This window comes from Leucoraja erinacea, chromosome 8, assembly GCF_028641065.1.
Source record: "Leucoraja erinacea ecotype New England chromosome 8, Leri_hhj_1, whole genome shotgun sequence".
NCBI lineage: Eukaryota > Metazoa > Chordata > Chondrichthyes > Rajiformes > Rajidae > Leucoraja > Leucoraja erinaceus.
The window spans coordinates 36,328,867-36,350,410 of NC_073384.1; the positions used below are offsets into that span (position 1 = coordinate 36,328,867).

Consider the following 21,544-nt stretch of genomic DNA (forward strand, 5'->3'; position numbering starts at 1 on the left):
TGTGGGGAGACTTTATCTCGGAAATATGGCAGGCATATTCAGCTTGGTCAAGGGATAATTCAGTGTTTCGAAAAAGCTCAGTTCTCAGCTTGCTATCAAGCATTCCACCTACCAGTTTGTCACGTACGAGCTCATCATGAAAATCACAAAATCAACAGCGTGCTGCTATGTGCTTCAGGTTCGCTGATAAAAATTGTTCAATAGGCTCATCGACCTGTTGTAAACGAGCATAGAACTTGGTTCTTTCAATAATATGGTTTGAAGGCATATTATACAGGTCTCTGAACTTTCTTAGCAAAACCACGGGGTCGTCAATTGCGTCTGCAGGTATACGGACCCGACCGTTGTCATCCAAAACAGAAGGAGCAAAAGTGAAGTTGTCGGCACGATTCATTGGCTCAGGTCCCGCAAGATTGAGAAAAAACAGATGCACACACTTCTGGGGGGTCATTCCGATGAACGATGCAAACATAATGAGTGTAGTCATAATGAATGCGAAAAGACGCCATTCGTCAGCAATGTCTGAATCAAAGATCAAAGGGCTTGGGCGGCGACACAAATAAGTCATAACGGAGATAATAAAGGCACAAACTAATCAAAAGATAAAACCCAATAAACTTGAACAGAGTGGGTAAGACTTACTGTTAAATGATGTGACCCGAACACGTTAAGATACAACATGTTTATTAAATCACTTACAGCTCCGAGCTGCTACATCTACTGGCTGGCGTAGGCGAGCTCTTGATATTATAAAGTACATACTAGGCGGAACTACTACTAACAAGCACTATAATTGGCTAGCATGCAATAGCCAATCTACACACAGCTTACAGTGAGTCCTTTAAAAAGGGGGGGGGGGAGGGGGGGGGAAGGAGGGAGAGAAGGAGCGCAGACAGCTTTTAAGAAGCCAGATACATGGCTGTAATGCTCGGCGGACATTAACATTACCAGTTATCCTTGGTTCTGAAAACTACGGCTTACGTTTTTTTCCCCCAATGAGCCAATGAAATTCACCAGTCAGCACCGGCCACAACCTACGAGAACCTAAGAGAACCTTTGACCTCCTGGCAACCCACTAGAAGCTCCTGGCGACCCACCTATGGCACGAGAATTCTCGCTACTCTCCATGGCGGCCTCATTCTAGTCGCCGCTAATTTTTCAACATGTTAAAAAAATTACGGCGGCCATAATGATGCCGCGATTAGTTCCCAGAATGCGGGAACTCCTCACGAGCATGGAGGCGACTCCCCGGCAATCACCCACGAACATGTGGCGACCGCATAGGCTCCTGCAGTCACCAAAAAAATCGCCTAAGTGGGACAGGCCCATTATGGGGGAAAAAAAAGTTTGCCTGCAGTAATCAGACTCTATCCCCTTCTCCAGAACGAGAGTGCAAACAATCCAAATTTTTGGGATAAATAAAATGAATCAAAGGATGTTACATAAAATAAACTAAAACACGTTCAGTTTATTCAGTAAAGTCACCTTTCACAAGAAAGCATGCGTGTATGTTTAAAATTATTCAGCTAGGGCAAATAATGGATTTTTAACTAACCTTTTAAATCTGCTTCTTTTAACGTAGGTTCTTTTGCCAGCGTCCCCAGGCATGCTGTGAGAGGAGGGGCATCTGAAAGCGACGTCAGGCCACTCACTGATTTACTTTTCAGATCAGTCCGCCTACATGTTTAAAAAACACTTTAAAAAACTTGGGTGTTGGAGAATCTTAGGCCATCACAAAATGTATAATAAATGCAGAAATTAGAAAGTCTTATTTCATAATAAAGTTCCACACAACACCTATACAAATTAATCTGTAAATGGACCAGACTAGATATCAAGACCAGGTCATGATTAACTTAAAATGTAATCTGAACCAACTGCATAATCCATTTACAACTCATTATATGTAAAGAAAGAACTGTAGATGCTGGTTTAAATCGAAGGTAGACACAAAATGCTGGAGTAACTCAGCGGGTGAGGCAGTATCTCGGGAGAAGAAATAGGCGACGTTTCGGGTCGACCCGAAACATCACCCATTCCTTCTCTCCAGAGATGTTGCCTCACCCGCTGAGATACTCCAGCATTTTGTGTCGACATCTCATTATAGTTCTAAACAAATAGTTGGTTAATCTCAAGGTTTGTAGTTGAAAGAGTACATTGAAAGGAATTGTGGTATAATGGTTAAATTCAAGGCCAGGATGAATGATTCAAAGGGACGTTCAAAGCTCACTGCATAGCTGGCAAATTTAAAACTAATTAATTGGATTATTTGAAATGTAAAGCTATTTTCTGGAATAACGATTGTTAAATTAAAAATATGCTGAAAAATAACAATTTTCTCACTAACATTCTTCAATCTGTTGCATTTACCCCATTGTGTGACATCACTGGTTAACTGGTCTCTGAATTAGACATGGAAAGCATTCATTTTTATCAACATGCTGTTCAAAAACCACGATATGAATGAGATGAGATAGATCATGCTGCATGGCCCCAAGCACAAGGGATTTGGACACAACAAGAGCAGTTCCAGCCCAGACAACCAAGTAAAGTTCACGTGAACATCCCGACTGACCCAAAAAGTGGAAGATTCTCCATTGGACTGATCACATGACACAAATTCTTACTCTCAGACTCGTCCCAGACCCCTCAACCACAAATCCTGGATAGGTTGCCCAGTACCACTACTTACCCAGCAATCTAAGTCTTGATAAAAGAGCTCACGGACCACCTGCAACAAGCTGTGAGAAATGAAATGCAAGAGCTAAACAGACTTCAACAACCTCAACAAGGCCAGTTGCAGGTGCGTCTAATCCAGTTATTATTGCTGTAGGATTTACGCAGATATTGCCAGAACTTGAGGGCCTGAGCTCCAGGGAAAGGTTGGGTAGGCTGGGACTTTTTCCTGGAGTGCAAGAGGCTGATGGGTTAATTTTAGAGGTGTATAAAACCGTGAGGGGAATAGATTGGGTGAATGCACAGTCTTTAACCCAGGGCAGAAGAATCAGGAACCAAAGGACTTAGTTTTAAGAGAGGGGAAAGAATTAATAGAAACCAGAGGGGCAACTTTTTCAAACAGATGGTGGTGGTATATGGAACAAGGTGCCAGAGAAGGTAGTTGAGGCAGGTACTATAACAACATTTAAAAGCTATTAGGACTGATACATGGATAGGAAAGATATAGGCCAAACATGAGCAAGTGGGACTAATGTTGATGAGGCACCTTATCGGCATGGGGAAGCAGGGGAAAAACATTATAAAGATATCATAGACAATCATATCACTTCCAAAATTATAACAGTCATTTGAAGTAATAACATTTGCGAATTTTTTGAATTTTAAACTTGAAATAATTTAAACCAAACAAAAAGGTTAATGGTTGCGAATTTGCTTTTCCACTATATGGGTCTTCTGTGATCTCACATGCACAAACCAAATAGCACGCATTAGACTTGACTATCCTAAATTTTAATTTAGAGATACACCATGGGCAAAGGCCATTCGGCCCACTGAATCCACGCAGACCATCTATTACCATTTCACACTAGTTATCCCAATTTCCTACTCCCTTCACATTTACAAAGGTGAATTAACATAAATACCTGGGTCTTTGGGATGTGGGAGGAAACTGGAGCACCCCGAGGTCATCCACACGGTCACAGGGAGAATGTGGAAACTCCACACAGATCACCCAAGGTCAGGATCAAACCCGGCCCCGTCACTGAAAGGCAGCAGCTCTGTCAGTTGCGCCACTGTGCTGACCACAGGTAGTTTACCAATTTAGTTTAATTAGGAGTCCTTTTCATTCGTGTTTTTTTTTTTTTTACTAACTATAGCAAAATAGTGAAAATTGAGGAGTCAAGAATGATTCCAATTTGCTTAGGATTCATGAAGTTCAAATATCATCCTATCTGCAAATGTTGTGTGACCTGATTTTCAGTAGTTAGTACAAAGATATGTTATTCCTTTTTACTTTCCACTTTCAGATTACACAATTCTTTACCTTGATCGAGTTATTGTACAAATATGAATCAGATGGTACTTACGCTGTTTGCTATGTTTTTTACTATCTGACGCATGCAACCCTGAAACATTATTTCTCTGGGAAGGACTGACACCACAGTAGTTAATTAACAGAGCAAATGACAGTGAAATGGAGGAGAAAATAAAACATTCATGATGAGTCAGTTTGAAGAAGGGACTCGACCCAAAACGTCACCCATTCCTTCTCTCCAGAGATACTGCCTGGCCAGCTGAGTTACTCCAGCATTTTGTGTCTACCTTCGATTTAAACCAGCATTTGCAGTTCATTCTTACACATAATGAGTCAATTACTTCAAGATATCTACAGCAGCAGTTAAGCTTTGTAAACTACAAAAAAAAAAACACCCTACTAATCAGAACTAAATTGTTGGAAATAGATTTTCCAATTCCCCCTTGTAAAGGCTTGAAGATTTGCAGTATAAAAATAGGCTACTGCTTTCAAATTTAAGAGTTTATCACTTATTTTAACATCTTATATACTTTTAAAAGTGTGTCTTATGTGTGTGTGTGTGTGTGTTTGTGTGTGTGTGTGTGTGTGTGTGTGTGTGTGTGTGTGTGTGTGTGTGTGTGTGTGTGTGTGTGTGTGTGTGTGTGTGTGTGTGTGTGTGTGTGTGTGTGTGTGTGTGTGTGTGATTTTGCATGTGAAACGCAACTCCTCAAAAACCAGACGCCGAAAACAGGAAAATGTTTACGTATTTCAGTAGAGATTTTCCTCGTGAATTTAGAAATCCACTTCTCTGTACATTTGAGACATTATTTTCCTGACTTTTTTTAATTAAAATTGTTGACCAATCTGACATTAAAAAAAAAAAATTCTTACATCTTCTGGTAGAAATTTTCCTTATGATTTCAAAAATCCAATCCTCTACCGATTTGGTCAATTATTTCCCGAGATATTTACTAAAATTTATAGCCAAACTGATATTTTTTTTAAATATTAAGGTTGCTCAGCTGCTGACCTCACAATGCCTTTGCACCTGGCCCAATTGCCTCCTGGCCCCGCCCGGCCCTGCGCCACACACCTGCCTCCGGGCCCCGCCTCCCAGCCTGCCAGGTTGTTGATTCCATTGTTTATCATTGAATTGAATTTAATTATTTCTCACTTAGCATCACTAAGCTTTTCAAAGCTTTTCAAGTCAAGAATAGAACCCAAAACGGAATGGATTATATTTGGAATAATAGGAGAAGATACCAATTTAAATAAAGATCAAAATGTTTTTTTAAATTATGGGTTAATAATTGGAAAGAAATTGATACTTAAATTTTGGAAAAATACAACCATACCAACCGTTAAAATGTGGATTAGGAATATGATGGACATAGCACGCCTTGAAGAAATGAGACTCCGACTAATAGATAAATATGACCAATTCTTAAGGAGTTGGTCTCCTTTCATCGACTTTTTGGAATCATGTGATGCAGCAGTACCGTAAAGATTGCTGATTTCAGTTCATGACGTGGATAGATATACATCTCCGAATACAGATTTGAAAATTTTTCTTTTAAGGGGCCTTCTCTGCTATTTTTACTTTCCACTTTCTCTTTCTTTTTTATTTTTTATATACACACTTCACGTTTTTCTACTCTCTACCATCTATTTTTCTACTTTTTCCTCTTTCTATTGTTTTCTTTTTCTTGTCTTGCTTACTTCCTTCTCATAACATAAAACTAGAGGTTGTACATAGAATGGATTACGGTATTACATAGTTGGCACCTAAAATTAGGTTCCACTGTACTGTTTTGTACTGTATTAACTTCTAATAAAATAAACAAAAACAAAAAAAAAACATCACTAATTCTTAACATTAACTTTTAATTTCAAAGACAGTTTTTGAAAAATAAATTTGCTGTCTTCATTGACACCTTAGATGTATGTGTGTGTGCATGTGTGCAGCTGCTGACCTCACAATGCCTTTGCACCTGGTCCAACTGCTTCCTGGCCCCGCCCGACCTTGCCCTCCCACCTGCATCCTGGCCCCGCCCCCAGGTCATCTCTCTCCACTCTCTCTCCCCCCCTTGCCCTCCCCCACCTAACCCCCATCCCCTCCCCTCCACCCTTCCCCTCCCCCCACCCCCATCCCCTCCCCCCCCCCCCCCCGTCTCAGCCCCCCCTCTCTCCTCCCATCTCTCCCCCCTTCTCCCCCACCCTCCCCCCTCTCCCTCTGTCTCTACCCCTTTCTCTCTGTCTCTCCCCATTATCTCTCTGCCCCCCACTCTAGACGCGCCAAGGGGGGTAGTTAGCGTGTGTGATGGGTCTGCACTTGGTCTAGAATCCAATAAAACCAGAATAATTCTGAAATACGTAGTACCAAAGAAGAAAAGGTAATCTTTTCACAGGAATACATAGCATTTCCCATCAGAACTTTTACTACAGGTACTATCGCAATGTTTAAGAAACATTTAGACAGGTACTTGGATAGGACAGGTTTAGAGGGATATGGGCCATACGCAAGCAGGTGGTACTAGTGCAAATGGGACATGTTGGTCTGTGTGGGCAAGTTGAGCCGAAGGGCCTGTTCCACGCTGTATTACTTTATGATTCTACCAAGTTGAAGTCTCAGAGTATAACACGAGCTGGAGGTGGTGCTGTGCAGTTATGATCAGCTACACATCGCCCCAAACATGTTAGGATTTCCGATCTCGGAAGCAATTTCCCCCTCCACTTTTTCACCAGTCAAAAGCAATGTTACATGAACTTGCAGAGGTAACGGTTGCTGACTGGGGTGTCAGATATATAGATAACACTGTGGAGTTATGTCGAGCAGAAATGCAGAGTGAAAAGGTTAATGGCGTGAGGAGAGAGAACCTCTGGGATCTATTCAATAGGACTGAAGGAAAAACTCTTGCTCCCATGACCCACACCCGTTTTGCCTTTCTCATCTCCTTGTACCTATCAGTTCCTGAAGATGGAGGAAACTCAGACATCATGAGAAAAAAAGTTGAAAGGATTCCGCAACCAAACTACCTCATGAAAATGTACTTCCTCTCCATACACCTTTTTTCTACTGTAACAAGTCACATGCATCACTGGGTCTTCACGGGCTCATTATAACTCTCATGCTCATTTTATTTGCCTAGTGCCATCACCAAATACCACCATCTTATAACCATCTTCAAACCTCTCACATGACAATCATCATTCTTATTCCAACTTCAACTCCCTTGTTTTTGTCTGTATTTGTGATATTTTCCAGTTCCAATTATTTATTAGATCCGTTTCCAACTGGCCCTGAAATATCAACCTCGCCTTACTTTCTTCACAAATGCTGTCTACCTTTCTGATTGCTTCAGATGTCATTCATCCGTTTAATAGATCACCCCAGTAATTAATGGATTAATCAGAAATTAATCTCTTAGAATAAATGGAGGTCATTTAAGACTGAGGTGAGAAAAAACTTTTTCACCTAGAGTTGTGAATTTGTGGAATTCCCTGCCACAGAGGACAGTGGGGGCCAAGTCACTGGATGGATTTAAGAGAGAGTTAGATAGAGCTCTAGGGTCTAGTGGAGTCTAGGGATATGGGGAGAAGGCAGGCACGGGTTATTGATAAGGGACGATCAGCCATGATCACAATGAATGGCGGTGCTGGCTCAAAGGGCCGAATGACCTCCTCCTGCACCCATTTCTATGTTTCTAAATCTTCTTGTTCCACCTTGTGATAAATATTGCAATACCTAGCAAATATATTCAAAGAGCAAGAAAATAGAGAAATTTCATGCAAGCTAATTTCCTTTTGTCATTCTGAAAGCCTGTTCAAAAACAGTCTGTTAGATTCCACAGCAGTGCTATGAGATTTTGTAGCTGACCTCCTGGTGGCTCAGCACTTCAACTCCCCCTCCCACTCCGTCTCCGACCTCTCTGTCCTGGGTCTCCTCCATGGCCACAGCGAGCAGCACTGGAAATTGGAGGAACAGCACCTCATATTCCGTTTGGGGAGTCTGCATCCTGGGGGCATGAACATCGAATTCTCCCAATTTTGTTAGTCCTTGCTGTCTCCTCCCCTTCCTCAGTCCCCCTGCTGTCTCCTCCCATCCCCCAGCCTTCGGGCTCCTCCTCCTTTGTCCTTTCTTGTCCCCGCCCACCCCCGCCCCCGATCAGTCTGAAGGGTTTTCGGCCCGAAACGTTGCCTATTTCCCTCGCTCCATAGATGCTGCTGCACCCGCTGAGTTTCTCCAGCTTTTTTGTGTACCTTCCATTTTAGCTGACAGTCTGTTTAACCCTTACATTACAGGTCCATTGATCCATCACCTAGATGCTTGCAGATTTATATTGTTACTCGATTTGGCAATGCCTCAGCATCCAAATTCATTTTTGATGGTCAAAGCTTTCTATTATCCATTATATCTCCTCTCTACATTCTGCTTCAGCCACTCTAACCATTCTGCCCCATTTCTTATCCCTCCACACCTCTGATTATAGTTTATACATCATCACCTACACAACCTCTCACAACTTTTGCTGTTGCGTCTTCAGTTGTCCAAATCCCAAGTTTAATCAGAAGACTTAATCTGATAATGTTCCAAAGAGTGTATTTGGACATTGTAGGTAAATTCAAAATGTTGCTATATTTAATGTACTTTAGACCGTGCAGACCCATAGGGTCTGTTCCAATGCGCGCTTGCGGGGGGAGGGGGGGGGGGGGGGGGGGGTGGAGGGGGGTGGCATCACACACACTAACCACCCCCACACACACACTAACTACCCCCCTTGGTATTATCTCAGAGCGAGAGAGCGAGACAGCGAGCGAGCGAGACAGCGAGAGAGCGAGACAGCGAGAGGAGCGGGAGAGCGAGGTGGGACGGCAGCTGCATGAATCCAGAGCGACGGGGGGGGGGGGGGGAAGCATGGCAACCAGGAAAGGCATTGTGAGGTCAACAGCTGGGCAAACGTAATATATATTTTTAAATGTCAGTTTGATGATAACATTTTGTAAATTTCTCTGGAAATAATAGACAAAATTTATAGAGAATTGGATTTTTGAAATCATATGGAAATTTTCTATCAGAAGATGTAAAAATGTCAGTTATTGCAACGTCACAGGTGGGCAGCGGTCCGATTTTTTAAAGAAAGGTCAGATTGGTCAACAATTTTAATTGAAAAGTCAGTAAAATAATGTTCCAAAGTACAGAGGAGTGGATTTCTGAACTCACAAGGAACATCTCTACTGAAATATGTAAAAATTCCCCCCTTTCGGCATGTGGTTTTCGACGAGATACGTCACACACACACACACACACAGTTTTAAAAGTATATAGATATGATATGCTATCTCTCATCTTACCATCCATAGGTTTTGATTTGTTCAGGGAATGGGTCATCAAAGAATGAATCTTCATCTTCACCAAAATTGCCATCTTTCTCTGGGAGGCTGGTGGATGTGTTAGGCAACAAATCTTGTTTTGGCTCACTGGAAGACTGATTAGCTGCAGTTTTTATATCACATAGGTCTATAGTGGTATCTCCATGACCGGTGTCAATGACCTTTGGAAAAGCAAATACAAGTGTTATAATTTTTTTAAATCGATCAAGCATTGAATGAATTTGATCAAATGTATAGTATTATTAAAACAAAAAGGAATGGTGTGAATTAATGATCAGATGGAATTAATTCATCTGAATCAGTAAATAGCATTAATTTATCAAATGTCCTATGCTTTATCACTCCAGGATAACAAGGTAATGCATTAGCAGGTAAATTAAAAATAGTGTAAACGTTCCAAATGTTAGATTATTGCTACACATATCCAGTAATAAAATACTACATATTTTAACCTTGTTAGAGATAATTAAATAAACATACACAAGTACAGAGAGAATGTTAGTGAGTGCACAAATAAATTTTCATACAACCTACTGAACTTAAGCTTTTATGGATTAAACTTTAACGAATAGAATAAGGATCATTACTGAATTGAGCATATGATTAATACAATTATATCTGCATGAATGATAGCTTTTCCTTACCTTCAAATAGCTATATAAAATTTAGAGCACTTATCAGTTCAAAAATAAAGATCAACTATAATTTAATCCAGTATTATTATGGCTGAAGGCAGTGCTGTATTATCTCAATAAAAAAAAAATTGTAAGTGAGGAAGGAGTACAGTGGCACACTATACATTTCGCTATTGCTGCCCTACATAACTATAGCATCATTTCAGCACCAATATAATGTACAATAGCATATGTCACACAGACTTGCTAGCTTAGAAATGACTTCCTTGTCAGAGTCAAGAAGCACAAATAAATTTATTATTTTCTGCAAAAGATTGAGCTTTGGAAAAGGTGAGACATAGATAATATCTGCAAAATTAGTGCGGACGAGGCTGTAGGGTAATAAATAACTTTGGAAAGTCAGTGAAGAGTCTTTACATGTAGATAATGATGACTATTGATGCTACGTACAATCATCAATAGCTGGCTATTGGTCTACAGTAGTGCATTAACCATTAGCACAGACCAAGGCAATATCAAAGTGGCACGGATACTAAACAAAAGTAACTCAGTAACTCCACCGCAAAGCAACCTCTAACAAGTGTTTAGACTTATGAGGATTATAACAATAATTTTATAGTATAAAATGATACTACACTTAGCAGGAGAGAGTAATATTTTCACAAATATATGATGCTGCATCAGATCAATATTAAAGTAATTTATAACATAAAATAAAACACAAAAATTGAAATTCCTGATTTCAATGATGCATTATTGGGATTTCCAAAAGTCATAGCAATCAAATAAAATCTTTATAGAGATTGCTGTGTGATTTTTATTCATTTCCTACTTATTAAGAGGCATTTTCAAAGTATTTTGGGAATCTATGTGCCGTATCTGTGCTAAGGGCAATGCTTGCACCAATACAGGCTTGTGCCATCATGCAGTTACCTTCTCACCAGCTTTCTCACCGCTCTCTTTAACTTTACCAGTTCCTTTGTATCTAGGTATCTGAACATGAACATAAAAACAATAATTTAACTAGTGCTACATCTGGCGTGGATCCAGTAACTTCAATTCATTAGCGGAAAGATGAAGGCTTCGGCAGTACATTCGAACCTCATTGAAATTTCTTTCTAAGGAATGTGTTCACATCAAAAAAAGGTCAAAAACTAATTAAAAAGGGTATGAATTGTACATTGTGAATCTAATATTTATACACCAAATGTCATACAGAATCTACTGCAAAGTGACAAGCCATACATTTATTTTTCCACAGATGCTGCCAAGTGCTTCCAGCATTTTCAGATTTACAGCATCTGCAGAATTTTTTATTTTCAGAATACATATGTAGCTAGATTATTACTCCAGATATGAACACAGACAGCAATCAATGCACATTAAACCAAAATACAAAGTAAAAAACAACAACATATGCCCAGTGGGTTGGTTAGTAAGCACACCAACAGCCATGCCAAGAGTATCTTCAGTTTAAAAATAGGATGAACATTAGAGGACATATTCCGTTTCCAAAGTAGTCACACTGCAAATAAAGCAAGGAATTAAATACTGACCTCTTCATCCTCATCCTCCACAAGAATGCAGGAAAATAAATTTGGAAAGTCAGCGAAAAGTCTTTAAATGTAAATAATGATGACTATTGATACTAATAAACCAACAGCAAAGAGGACTCCATCAGACAAGAGAATTCAGAATTAATCCTGATTTACGAATATAAAAACTTCTCTAATCGTTTATAATTTTAGATAGTTTCCTCTCAATTACCACCAATCTGACTCTCAAATCTGATTCAGTGTTAGATGCCATGTTTTCTTTTCACACACTATTCAATAGGGCCTGATATTATGACCAGACACTTAGAGAAACAGGGTAACCAAACAGCTTTGGCCATGCCATATTGCGACCATATACAGGCACCTAGCATTTTACGCACATCTAATTTGTGGTTTTGAAATAACACGCTCAAATTTACACCTGCTTAAATGTATATGTTGAATTAATTAATTTTTGTATTACATGCTGTTTTTTTTAGGAGTAACCCCTGCGTAAAACATCTGGTGCCTGTAGTGTACCAATAGAGCCACATTACAATTTCTAGGCCTCTCTCCTATCAGGATCAAAAATAACAAAATCAATGACTTACATTCTTAATAACACAATGAACTAGAATCATGTTTTCCTCTATCCTTGCCCACCTAGAATTGCTATGTTCGCTGAAGGTGTATAGGTAGGTTAATCAGTTATACATTAGTACAGATCTTAGTTAATTTTAGGTAATAGTTAGAATAAGTTATTTAGCACTAATGTGTACTAGATTCAAAACTCTTCAGGCAATGTGTGTTGTCAGGTCGCAGAGCTTTAACCTGAAAATTTGAAGTTGTGCCATCTTTAGTCTTTCACACAAAAGTACAACAGTGCTTGTATAGGACCGCTGCAACTCGGGAAAGCGTAAAATATTTTACACATGACTGCGAACATTAATTTAATGATCTCCACTGTATGGAAACCACAGCAAGCTCCACATTCTTACCTTGCTGCCTAGGTTCGAAGTTGTTTGCCTCCCTTCTGGAACCTTGCATGCAGATTGTGCCCTGCCAGAAATATCTTGAGCCACCTATCATTAAAGCAGATGACACTGGTTGCAAATTATTTTTTTTAAATAAAGCATTGTGCTAACTGTATATCACAAGCACATCATTTCTGTTTTCATCAGAATCTTAGCATAACTTTTGAAAATACTGAAATACTGAAACTACAGCAAAAGACAAGCCAGGAGAGAGAGGAGAACAATGAGTGTTTGATTATTGTAGCTTCTTCTTGGGTAATCCCTCAGGATCGAAGGTGATCTGCTTCCCCTCTGGATCTTTGAGTTTTGAGGTGGCTGATGAGGGCAATGTGGGAAAACATAGATACTTCCACGGATGGGGCAAGCAATGGCCGATGAGACCCATGGTGGTGTGCTGCTGCCACTAATTACACAGGCCTAATGTGTGATCCTGATGAGTGGCCATAATACCATGCCTACTCGCCCTCTTCCACAGAGAGTGGTGAATCTGTGGAATTCTCTGCCACAGAAGGTAGTTGAGGCCAGTTCATTGGCTATATTTAAGAGGGAGTTAGATGTGGCCCTTGTGGCTAAAGGGATCAGGGGGTATGGAGAGAAGGCAGGGATGGGATACCGAGTTGGATGATCAGCCATGATCATATCGAATGGCGGTGCAGGCTTGAAGGGCCGAATGGTCTACTCCTGCACCTATTTTCTATGTTTCTATTTTGAGTGTCATGGGCCTGCGATTGCCAGGAGCTGCTGCACATTTTCAAGGAAGCTTTAAACACATCTTGAATCTATGCTCTGTTCACCAGATAATCTACTCTCCGAATTGATTCGCTGTTTCACAAGCAGCCAGCACAAACATTATAACCTCCTATAGCAAGTTAAGTAGTTCTATGGCACCATGAAAAAAAATAGTTGTGCACTTTACAGGGATTTGTTTTAAAGAGTTTTATGTTGGCTTATTCAAACCCTAGTAATTTAATCTAAAGTCTAGAGAATACTAGCCCACTTCTCGATCTCATGATGAACTTGCCTTCCTTAGAATCAGTCCAATGAATCTTCTTTAAACTCTCCAACATAAACACATCCATGTTCTAGTAAGGGGACCAAACCCATATACAGAACTCCAGGAAAAAATGATTAGTGTTGAAACAACTAAAAACAAACTCTTGGAGGAATCAGCGGGTCAGGCAGTATCCATGGGGTGGAATGACAGTTGATGTTTTGAGTTAAAACCTTTCATCTGGACTTAATACGTAGAGCGGGGATGGCCAGTATAAAAAGGAGTCGGGGTGAGGCGAGGCAAGAGATAGGTGGATCAAAGTATCAAGAAGTTGATTGGCAGGTGATAGGAAAGGAGAGGAAAGCGTGGAGATAGTGACAGAGGCTAGGTGGTGATAAATCAGACAACAAAGAGCTGGTAGGATAGAAATCCATTACTCTTGGTATAATATTCATCTCCAGGCTCCTGAGGTGCCTCCAATAACCAGAAAAAACATGATTTATTATTCTGTTTATATTTGACATCAACCCACCTTAACTCTAACATTTGTTTTTGCTCTTATGGATATTGGCATCTCAGGATTTGAGCGATTAATGTTGTAAAATAAAATGCCGTTATTGTGACACACTGAAATATCACCAGGCTTAAACATCTTAAGTGGAAACTTTGACTGATCTGTTGAAAAGTCAGAAGACTTTGAGAAGTTCAGTATTTCCCCTAGTCAGTTGATTGGCAGGTGAAATAATAAAGTTTAACACCATTACTGAAAATGAAGGAGGGAAAATATTGGGAGAAATTCACTTGTATGGAAGATTGTGCCACTACATTGATGATTATGACATTTGGTGTAGAAGTAAAACTAATAATAGCTTTTATAAAGGCAAACTATAAATAATTAAATTTAAAAAAATAGGGGAAAAGATTGCGGAATAATACTTATTGAGCAAAGGGAGCCCTTTCTCTGTTCAGAGGAAGAAATAATATTAAAACATGCAATGTTTGTGGGGGTCTTCACAAAATAGATGCTACAGGTGCACAACCTTTTATCCGGAGTTCCGGAAACCGAAAAACTCCGAAAACCGGCCATTTTTTCCAGGATGTCGTCTGCACACCAAAGCTCGCGTTTGGCGCCAAACTTTACCCGAAACGACCCACGGTCAACCCAGGTCTGTACTACTGTAGCGGCTGCCTCCTCCCCGGAGACCGGGGAGACACTTAAACATCTGTAAATCATTGCTTAAATGTTAGACAGTTAGTTTGGAGGGTTTTTATGTGAAGGGGGGGGGGAAGGGGTAAACTTTAATTCTTAGTCCCCTACCTGGTCGAAGAGGCGGGGAGCGGTCAATGCCTTACCGGGTCGCCGTGCAGTAAGCTCCGCAGCGCTGGGGCTGCAGGCGTCCGGCCGCGGGCGGCGCCGGTTGTAGCTCCGACCCCGGCAACTCTACCCCTGGCTGCGAGGCGCTCCAAATCCACCGCCGCCCGCGGCCGGACGCCCGCAGCACCAGCTCCGCGAATGTTGGGAGTCGGCGGCGTCGCAGCGCTGGGATACCAGCGGGGAGTGGGCAATGCCTTACCGGGTCACCGCGGTAAGCTCCGGAGCGCTGTGGCCACCGACTCCCAACATTCGCGGAGCTGGGGCTGTCGGCGTCCGGCCGCGGGCGGCGCTGGATTTGGAGCGCCTCGCAGCCAGGGGTAGAGTTGCCGGGGTCGGAGCTCCAACCGGCGCCGCCCACGGCTGGACAGAGCCCCCAGCTCCGCGATGTAGGGAGTCGCCGACCAGGTAGGGGACTAAGAATCAAAGTTTCCCCCTTTACCCCCCACCCCCCCCCACCACCACATACAATCCCTCCAAACGAACTGACTAACATTTATGCAATGATTTACAATGATTCCCCGGTCTCCGTGGAGGAGGCAGCCGCTCCAGACTTTAAGCCGCCCGCGCTATCTTCCTAATCTACGCTAAAAATCTTCCATTCGGAAATCCGAAAATGTCCGAAATCCGACAAGTGTCTGGTCCCAAGGCTTTCGGATAAAAGTTTGTGCACCTGTACAATAAAGTTTCATCTGGTGGATGGGTATTGGGTGGAGTGAGGAGGGAAAATAAATATGGACATTTAAATTGTGTAGAAACCCAAGGCTGAATGCTTTTATTTAACACACTTTTGTAAATCTGTTTAAAAAAATCAAATAGATGGGTTTTATGTGCGATAAAATTCTATGATTCTGTAACACTGTCACCGAGTCCTGATTACCATATAAACTGCACAATTTATATGTATCATTAGAACTGCACATGTACATTGTCTTAGTCATAATTCATGACTGCAGCTAGGTTTCTAAACATTCCTCAATAGCAATCAGAAAACAGAACAGTTTGTTGACAGATGACCCAAGCTGTTCAGTGTTGCTGTCCAGAGATATAAATATCTTTAAAAAAAATGTCAACTCAATCATAAACACTTACAACCATTCCCAATCTCTATAGTCAAGATGTTATAAACTAGAAACTACAAACAGGCAAACTCCTCTCACCCCAGATAAAGAACTATTCATCTTGATGGCATAATTCAGTATCCTGTGATACAATAAGATCAGAATAACTTGAATGAGCCCAAGTGCACCTCCAGCTGAAAAGCTTTGAGAAAAGATCTAGTAGCCAATGATAATTCAGCAGAGCCAGATGATTAAAAGGAGTGGCCGGTTGCATTTCTCAGTACAGGTGCACAACCTTTTATCCGAAGATCCAAATAACGAAAACCTCCGAATAGCGGACATTTTTTTCAGTCCTTGAAGAAAGGTCCTTGAAAACGTTCACAGAGGGCGGCCCGCAGAGGTGACAGCGGAACCTCCGCTCGGTCCTCGAAGAAAGGGGAACTAAATCCCCATTCATAAAAGAGAAGATGAGGGTATATTGCGCGGGAGGGTTAATAATTGACAATATGCTGCTGTCTGCCCGCTGAGTTAAAAAGTTCCCACGGTAGACTCACGATACACAGTGTATCGTGAGTCTTGCGTGGGAACTTTTTAACTCAGCGGGCAGGGAGCAGCAGATTGTCGCTCCCTTCAGTTTCACCCCACCTACACCCCTCTGCTTCCCGGCCATGTGTGTGACCCCTTCCCTCCCCTCTCCAGCTCCCCGCCCATTGCACCGGCGTGGGGGCTTTGCACTGTCTTCATGTCGGCGATGACAGCATACAATGCCAGTCACCGGAGACGTCAGGACCAACGGGACACCGACCCCCAGGCCCACTGCAAGCACGGAGATCCCAGAGACCCACAGCCAGCAGCAGCCCAGCCCCGTTCCAACTCCAGAGGAAAACTGCAAACTAGCGGGAGACATCAAGACCACCAGAAGCCGCTCCCCGATGGGCCGCTACGGCGACAAGTGGCAGTTCGCCCACAGCCCGAGCTGTGCCCCCTCATCGGGACACCGACCCCCAGGCCCACTGCAAGCATGGAGATCCCAGATCAGCAACTCCAGCCCAGCCCCGCTCCAACTCCAGAGGAACACGCTCCCCGTAGGGGCAGAAGTTGATGGTGTGCAAGGTACGTCTTGTTCTTGGGGTCGCGCAGCTCGGGCTGTGGGCGAACTGCCACTTGTCGCCGTAGCGGCCCATCGGGGAGCGGATTCCTCTGGAGTTGGAGGGGAGGGGGGTATTGTGCTGTTTGATCGCCCCCTGCTATCCCAGGGACAGGGAGACAGGACGTTCACCGAGGGCGGCCCACAGAGGTGACAGCGGAACCTCTGGTCGGTCCTCGACGAAAGGGGAACTAAATGCCCATTCATAAAAGAGAAGGTGAGGGTACATTGCGCGGGAGAGTAGGAATCCCAAGACAAAGTTGAGTAAGCGTTCACCGATGGTGGCCCGCAGAGGTGACAGCAGAACCTCTGGTCGGTCCTGGAAGAAAAGGGAACTAAATCTCCTTCATAAAAGAGAAGTGGAGGGTATATTGCCCGGGAGGGTATATCGCCTACCTGGAAGAAACCGGACATTTTTTCCAGGATGTCGTCTGCACACCAAAGCTCACGTTTGGCGCCAAACGCACGTCGCCTCTGCTGCACACGGATATAAGAGTGAAAATGTCGCCTTAGGCCGCCTAAGGGCATGTAACCCCGCTAGGGTGACATGAGTGCGAGAGGTGATTCAATGCTGCGGTCACATTTACAAATTCAGGAATTCATTCAACACACTGCATTTCATACAGACATTTATTCTGCAAGAAAAAACTACATTGAAGAATCAAACTTGCGACCGAGTAACTGCCGGGATCAAGGCACAAACTCGCGACCTTGCGGATATGAGCCGAGCACTCTACCACTGAGCCAGCCATTAAAATCTACGCTAAATAAATTCCATTCCGAAGGCCGACAAATTCCGAATTACGAAAAGTGTCTGGTCCCAAGGCTGTCGGATAAAAGGTTGTGCACCTGTATGAGGAAGATAGTGGCGTGAATAGTTTTAGAAATGAATCACTATTATTTTTAATCACAAAAATGTACTTACCACACTTCTGCATTGGATGAATAGCTTTTTATACATTCCCAGAAATTCATCATAATCAATTGCTAATTAAACAAGGAAGAAAAAGAAAAGTTACTTTGAACCTTTATCCGAATAAACAAAATGCTATTTTTTGTTAACTGATTTGCTGAAAGGTATTTTAATATTGTACCATATTATTGAAGGGATAACGTTATAATAGCAAGATAACCACTTTGTGTATTCTTCACTCTTACGTTCAACTCTCAGTTACCTTGCTAAAATCTACCTTACTTATAACTTAATTGCTGCAAAGATATTTCATGTGTCACATTTCTTTCCCCCCCCCCCCCCCCCCCCCCCCGCAACTCTCACACCCCATCTCCCGTCCCTTTTTTCTGCTGTGAAGATATGATGACGCCTTAACACAACTTGGGATTTCCAAGTCATGACAGTTCTCTGCAGCTTACCATACTCAGCCTGTTGCATTCAGACTAGGTGATTTCAGTGTATCCAGGTACAGGCCTTTAGATTCAAAGCAGGGAAACAGGCCCTGCACCTCAACTTGCCCATGTCAACCCATGTCCCATTTACACGTCCCATCTGCCTGTGTTTGGCCCATATCCCTCTAACCCCGTCTTATCCACTTACCTGTCCAAATATCTTCTAAATGTTGTTATATTTCTTGCCTCAACTACCTCTTCTGACAGCTTGTTTCAGATACCCACCACCCTCTGTTTAGGATGAGGAGGAGAGTGCTAACAGAGCACGGATGCCAACCCGATGGAGAATGGAAGGGCTTTGAAGAGGAGTTCTTATTCATTACAAGCTCTGTTGGAAAGTTTTCTGATACAGGCATTATACTTGAGGATATTCACTTCTACATGTATGCATTCAGACAAACCAGGGACAGTATTTCCTGCTAAGGACAACTCATGTTGAATAGAGATTCTATGTCTCTGCCTCTCTCTTATGTTGATGTTGAAAACTTTTAACATCTTACAATTTGTAGCATATGGTTGTATTCAGGATGTAAGAAATGCTCATTGTTCCAGCAGAGCTACAAAACTCCATTCAAAGTAAGCAGAGGAATATAGGAACAAGGAATTGCAGACTTTGGTTTACAACAACAAAAAAGACACAAAATGCTGGAGTAACTCAACGGGTCTGCAGCATCTCTGGAGAACGTAGATAGGTGATATTTCAGCTCAGGACGCTTCGGAATTTAAGAGTCTTTTTTCTTCAAATGGTACAACGAGCCAATGACACAAATGTCACTTCTGAATGACATTTGGGGCCATACTGAGCTGACAATCATTTCTACTCGAGTAAAACTCGGCTCCAAGCTCTCCGATCAAGATATAGAAACATAGAAATTAGGTGCAGGAGTAGGTCATTCGGCCCTTCGAGCCTGCACCGCCATTCAATATGATCATGGCTGATCATCCAACTCAGTATCCCGTATCTGCCTTCTCTCCATACCCTCTGACCCCCTTAGCCGCAAGGGCCACATCTAACTCCCTCTTAAATATAGCCAATGAACTGGCCTCGACTACCCTCTGTGGCAGAGAGTTCCAGAGATTCACCACTCTCTGTGTGAAAAAACTTCTTCTCATCTCGGTTTTAAAGGATTACCCCCTTATCCTTAAGCTGTGACGCCTTGTCCTGGACTTCCCCAACATCGGGAGCAATCTTCCTGCATCTAGCCTGTCCAACCACTTAAGAATTTTGTAAGTTTCTATAAGATCCCCTCTCAATCTCCTAAATTCTAGAGAGTATAAACCAAGTCTATCCAGTCTTTCTTCATAAGACAGTCCTGACATCCCAGGAATCAGTCTGGTGAACCTTCTCTGCACTCCCTCTATGGCAATAATGTCCTTCCTCAGATTTGGAGACCAAAACTGTACGCAATACTCCAGGTGTGGTCTCACCAAGACCCTGTACAACTGCAGTAGAACCTCCCTGCTCCTATACTCAAATCCTTTTGCTATGAAAGCTAACATACCATTCGCAATGGTATGTTATTCACCATATGAACTGGACTCCCCATCAATCACCCCACGTTCCTTGTCATTTCACACGGGTGTTCTGACTGCCAGTATATCGATCATTTCACTATGTGTGAGGCTTGTAGTAGTTCAATTTAACGTTATGAAATGAGTTTGAAGGATTTGCAAGTGTTAGGAGTTATGATTAACAGGGATTCAGTGCACAGTCAGTTTGAGGGTAAATAATGCGTTTGATGGAGATGTGATTATTTTTCACTGAACTTGGCCCCCTTCAGCTATCAAACCTGCAGCACTGTATCTATATCCCAGAAGTCAGACTCCTTGCACTCACTTCATTTGCCCAGTTCCTCCAACTTGCTACCATTCATTCCCTGCACCCCCGCAAGGATGAAAACATCTATACTTTTTCAACCAACTTAATACAATACAATACAAAAACCAATACTCCAAATCCACATTAAAAAATAAATCAAGATCCAATGATCAGGTATGTCTTACAGCAAAACTGCACTGAAGAGTGAAATGATCCCACTGCTAGTTGTAACTGCAAAACATCACAAAGAATTGCAAACAATGCTTCAAACATTGCAAATTAGTTTCAACTGCTTCTTGCTGGTATGCAGAGATGTGCACCAAGACAATGAAGAGCTCAACTCTTGATGGGTAATAGTTGAAACCATGTTAATGATTACACCATGTATCCTGTATGCTTCTACACCTGATCAGTTTATTTTAGATATAAAGCACAGAAATAGGCCCTTAGGCCCATCTAGACTGCACTGACCAGCGATCCACACACATTAACACTATCCTACACACACCTTGGACAATTTACACTTATACCAAGCCAATTTACCTACATACCTGTACATCTTTGAAATGTGGGAGGAAACCGAAGATCTCGGAGAAAACCCACGTGGTCATAGGGAGAACGTACAAACTCTGTGCAGACAGCATCCGTACTCGGGATCGGACCCGGGTCTCTGGCGCTGCAAACGAACAACTCTACTGTTGCGCCACCGTGCCGCCCAATTGATCAGATGGATACTATTAGATAGACTAATGATTTCAAGCGCAGAACAATTTACCCTCTAGAGCCTCAAGGTGGAGATCAGTCATTTGGGACTGGATTGAGCTGGAATGTTTGCCACAAACTGAACCTTTGAAATTAGTACCAATATGGGCTATAGATATTCTGTTGATTCAAACACTTAAATCGTACAGAACAGAGCTGTCCTTTCATAGGCACCCATACATAATCATTTGCTCACTTCACCAAAACACAGTCGCAACAGTTTGTACCATCTGCAGGATGCACTGCAGCAACAACATTTCTCAGACAGCATCTTTCATTGCCACAGACGGTTGTAGAGGCCAAGCCAATGGATTTTTTTAAGGCGATTCATGATTAGTAAGGGAGTTAGAGGTTTTGGGGTGACGGCAGGAGAATGGGTCCGAGATGGAAAGATAGATCAGCCAGGACGGAATGGCTGTG

At 42.3% G+C, this 21,544-nt stretch overlaps 1 protein-coding gene across 1 annotated transcript in view; it reads right to left on the reverse strand.

Annotated features, from left to right (window-relative positions):
- Nucleotides 1-21,544, reverse strand: part of cep43 (centrosomal protein 43) — a 49,683-nt gene that overhangs the window by 9,375 nt on the left and 18,764 nt on the right. Inside the window, 5 exon segments of the mRNA XM_055639460.1 lie at nt 1,556-1,677; nt 9,326-9,525; nt 10,933-10,992; nt 12,533-12,616; nt 18,065-18,126. Of these exon segments, the coding sequence (XP_055495435.1) occupies nt 1,556-1,677; nt 9,326-9,525; nt 10,933-10,992; nt 12,533-12,616; nt 18,065-18,126 (528 nt within the window).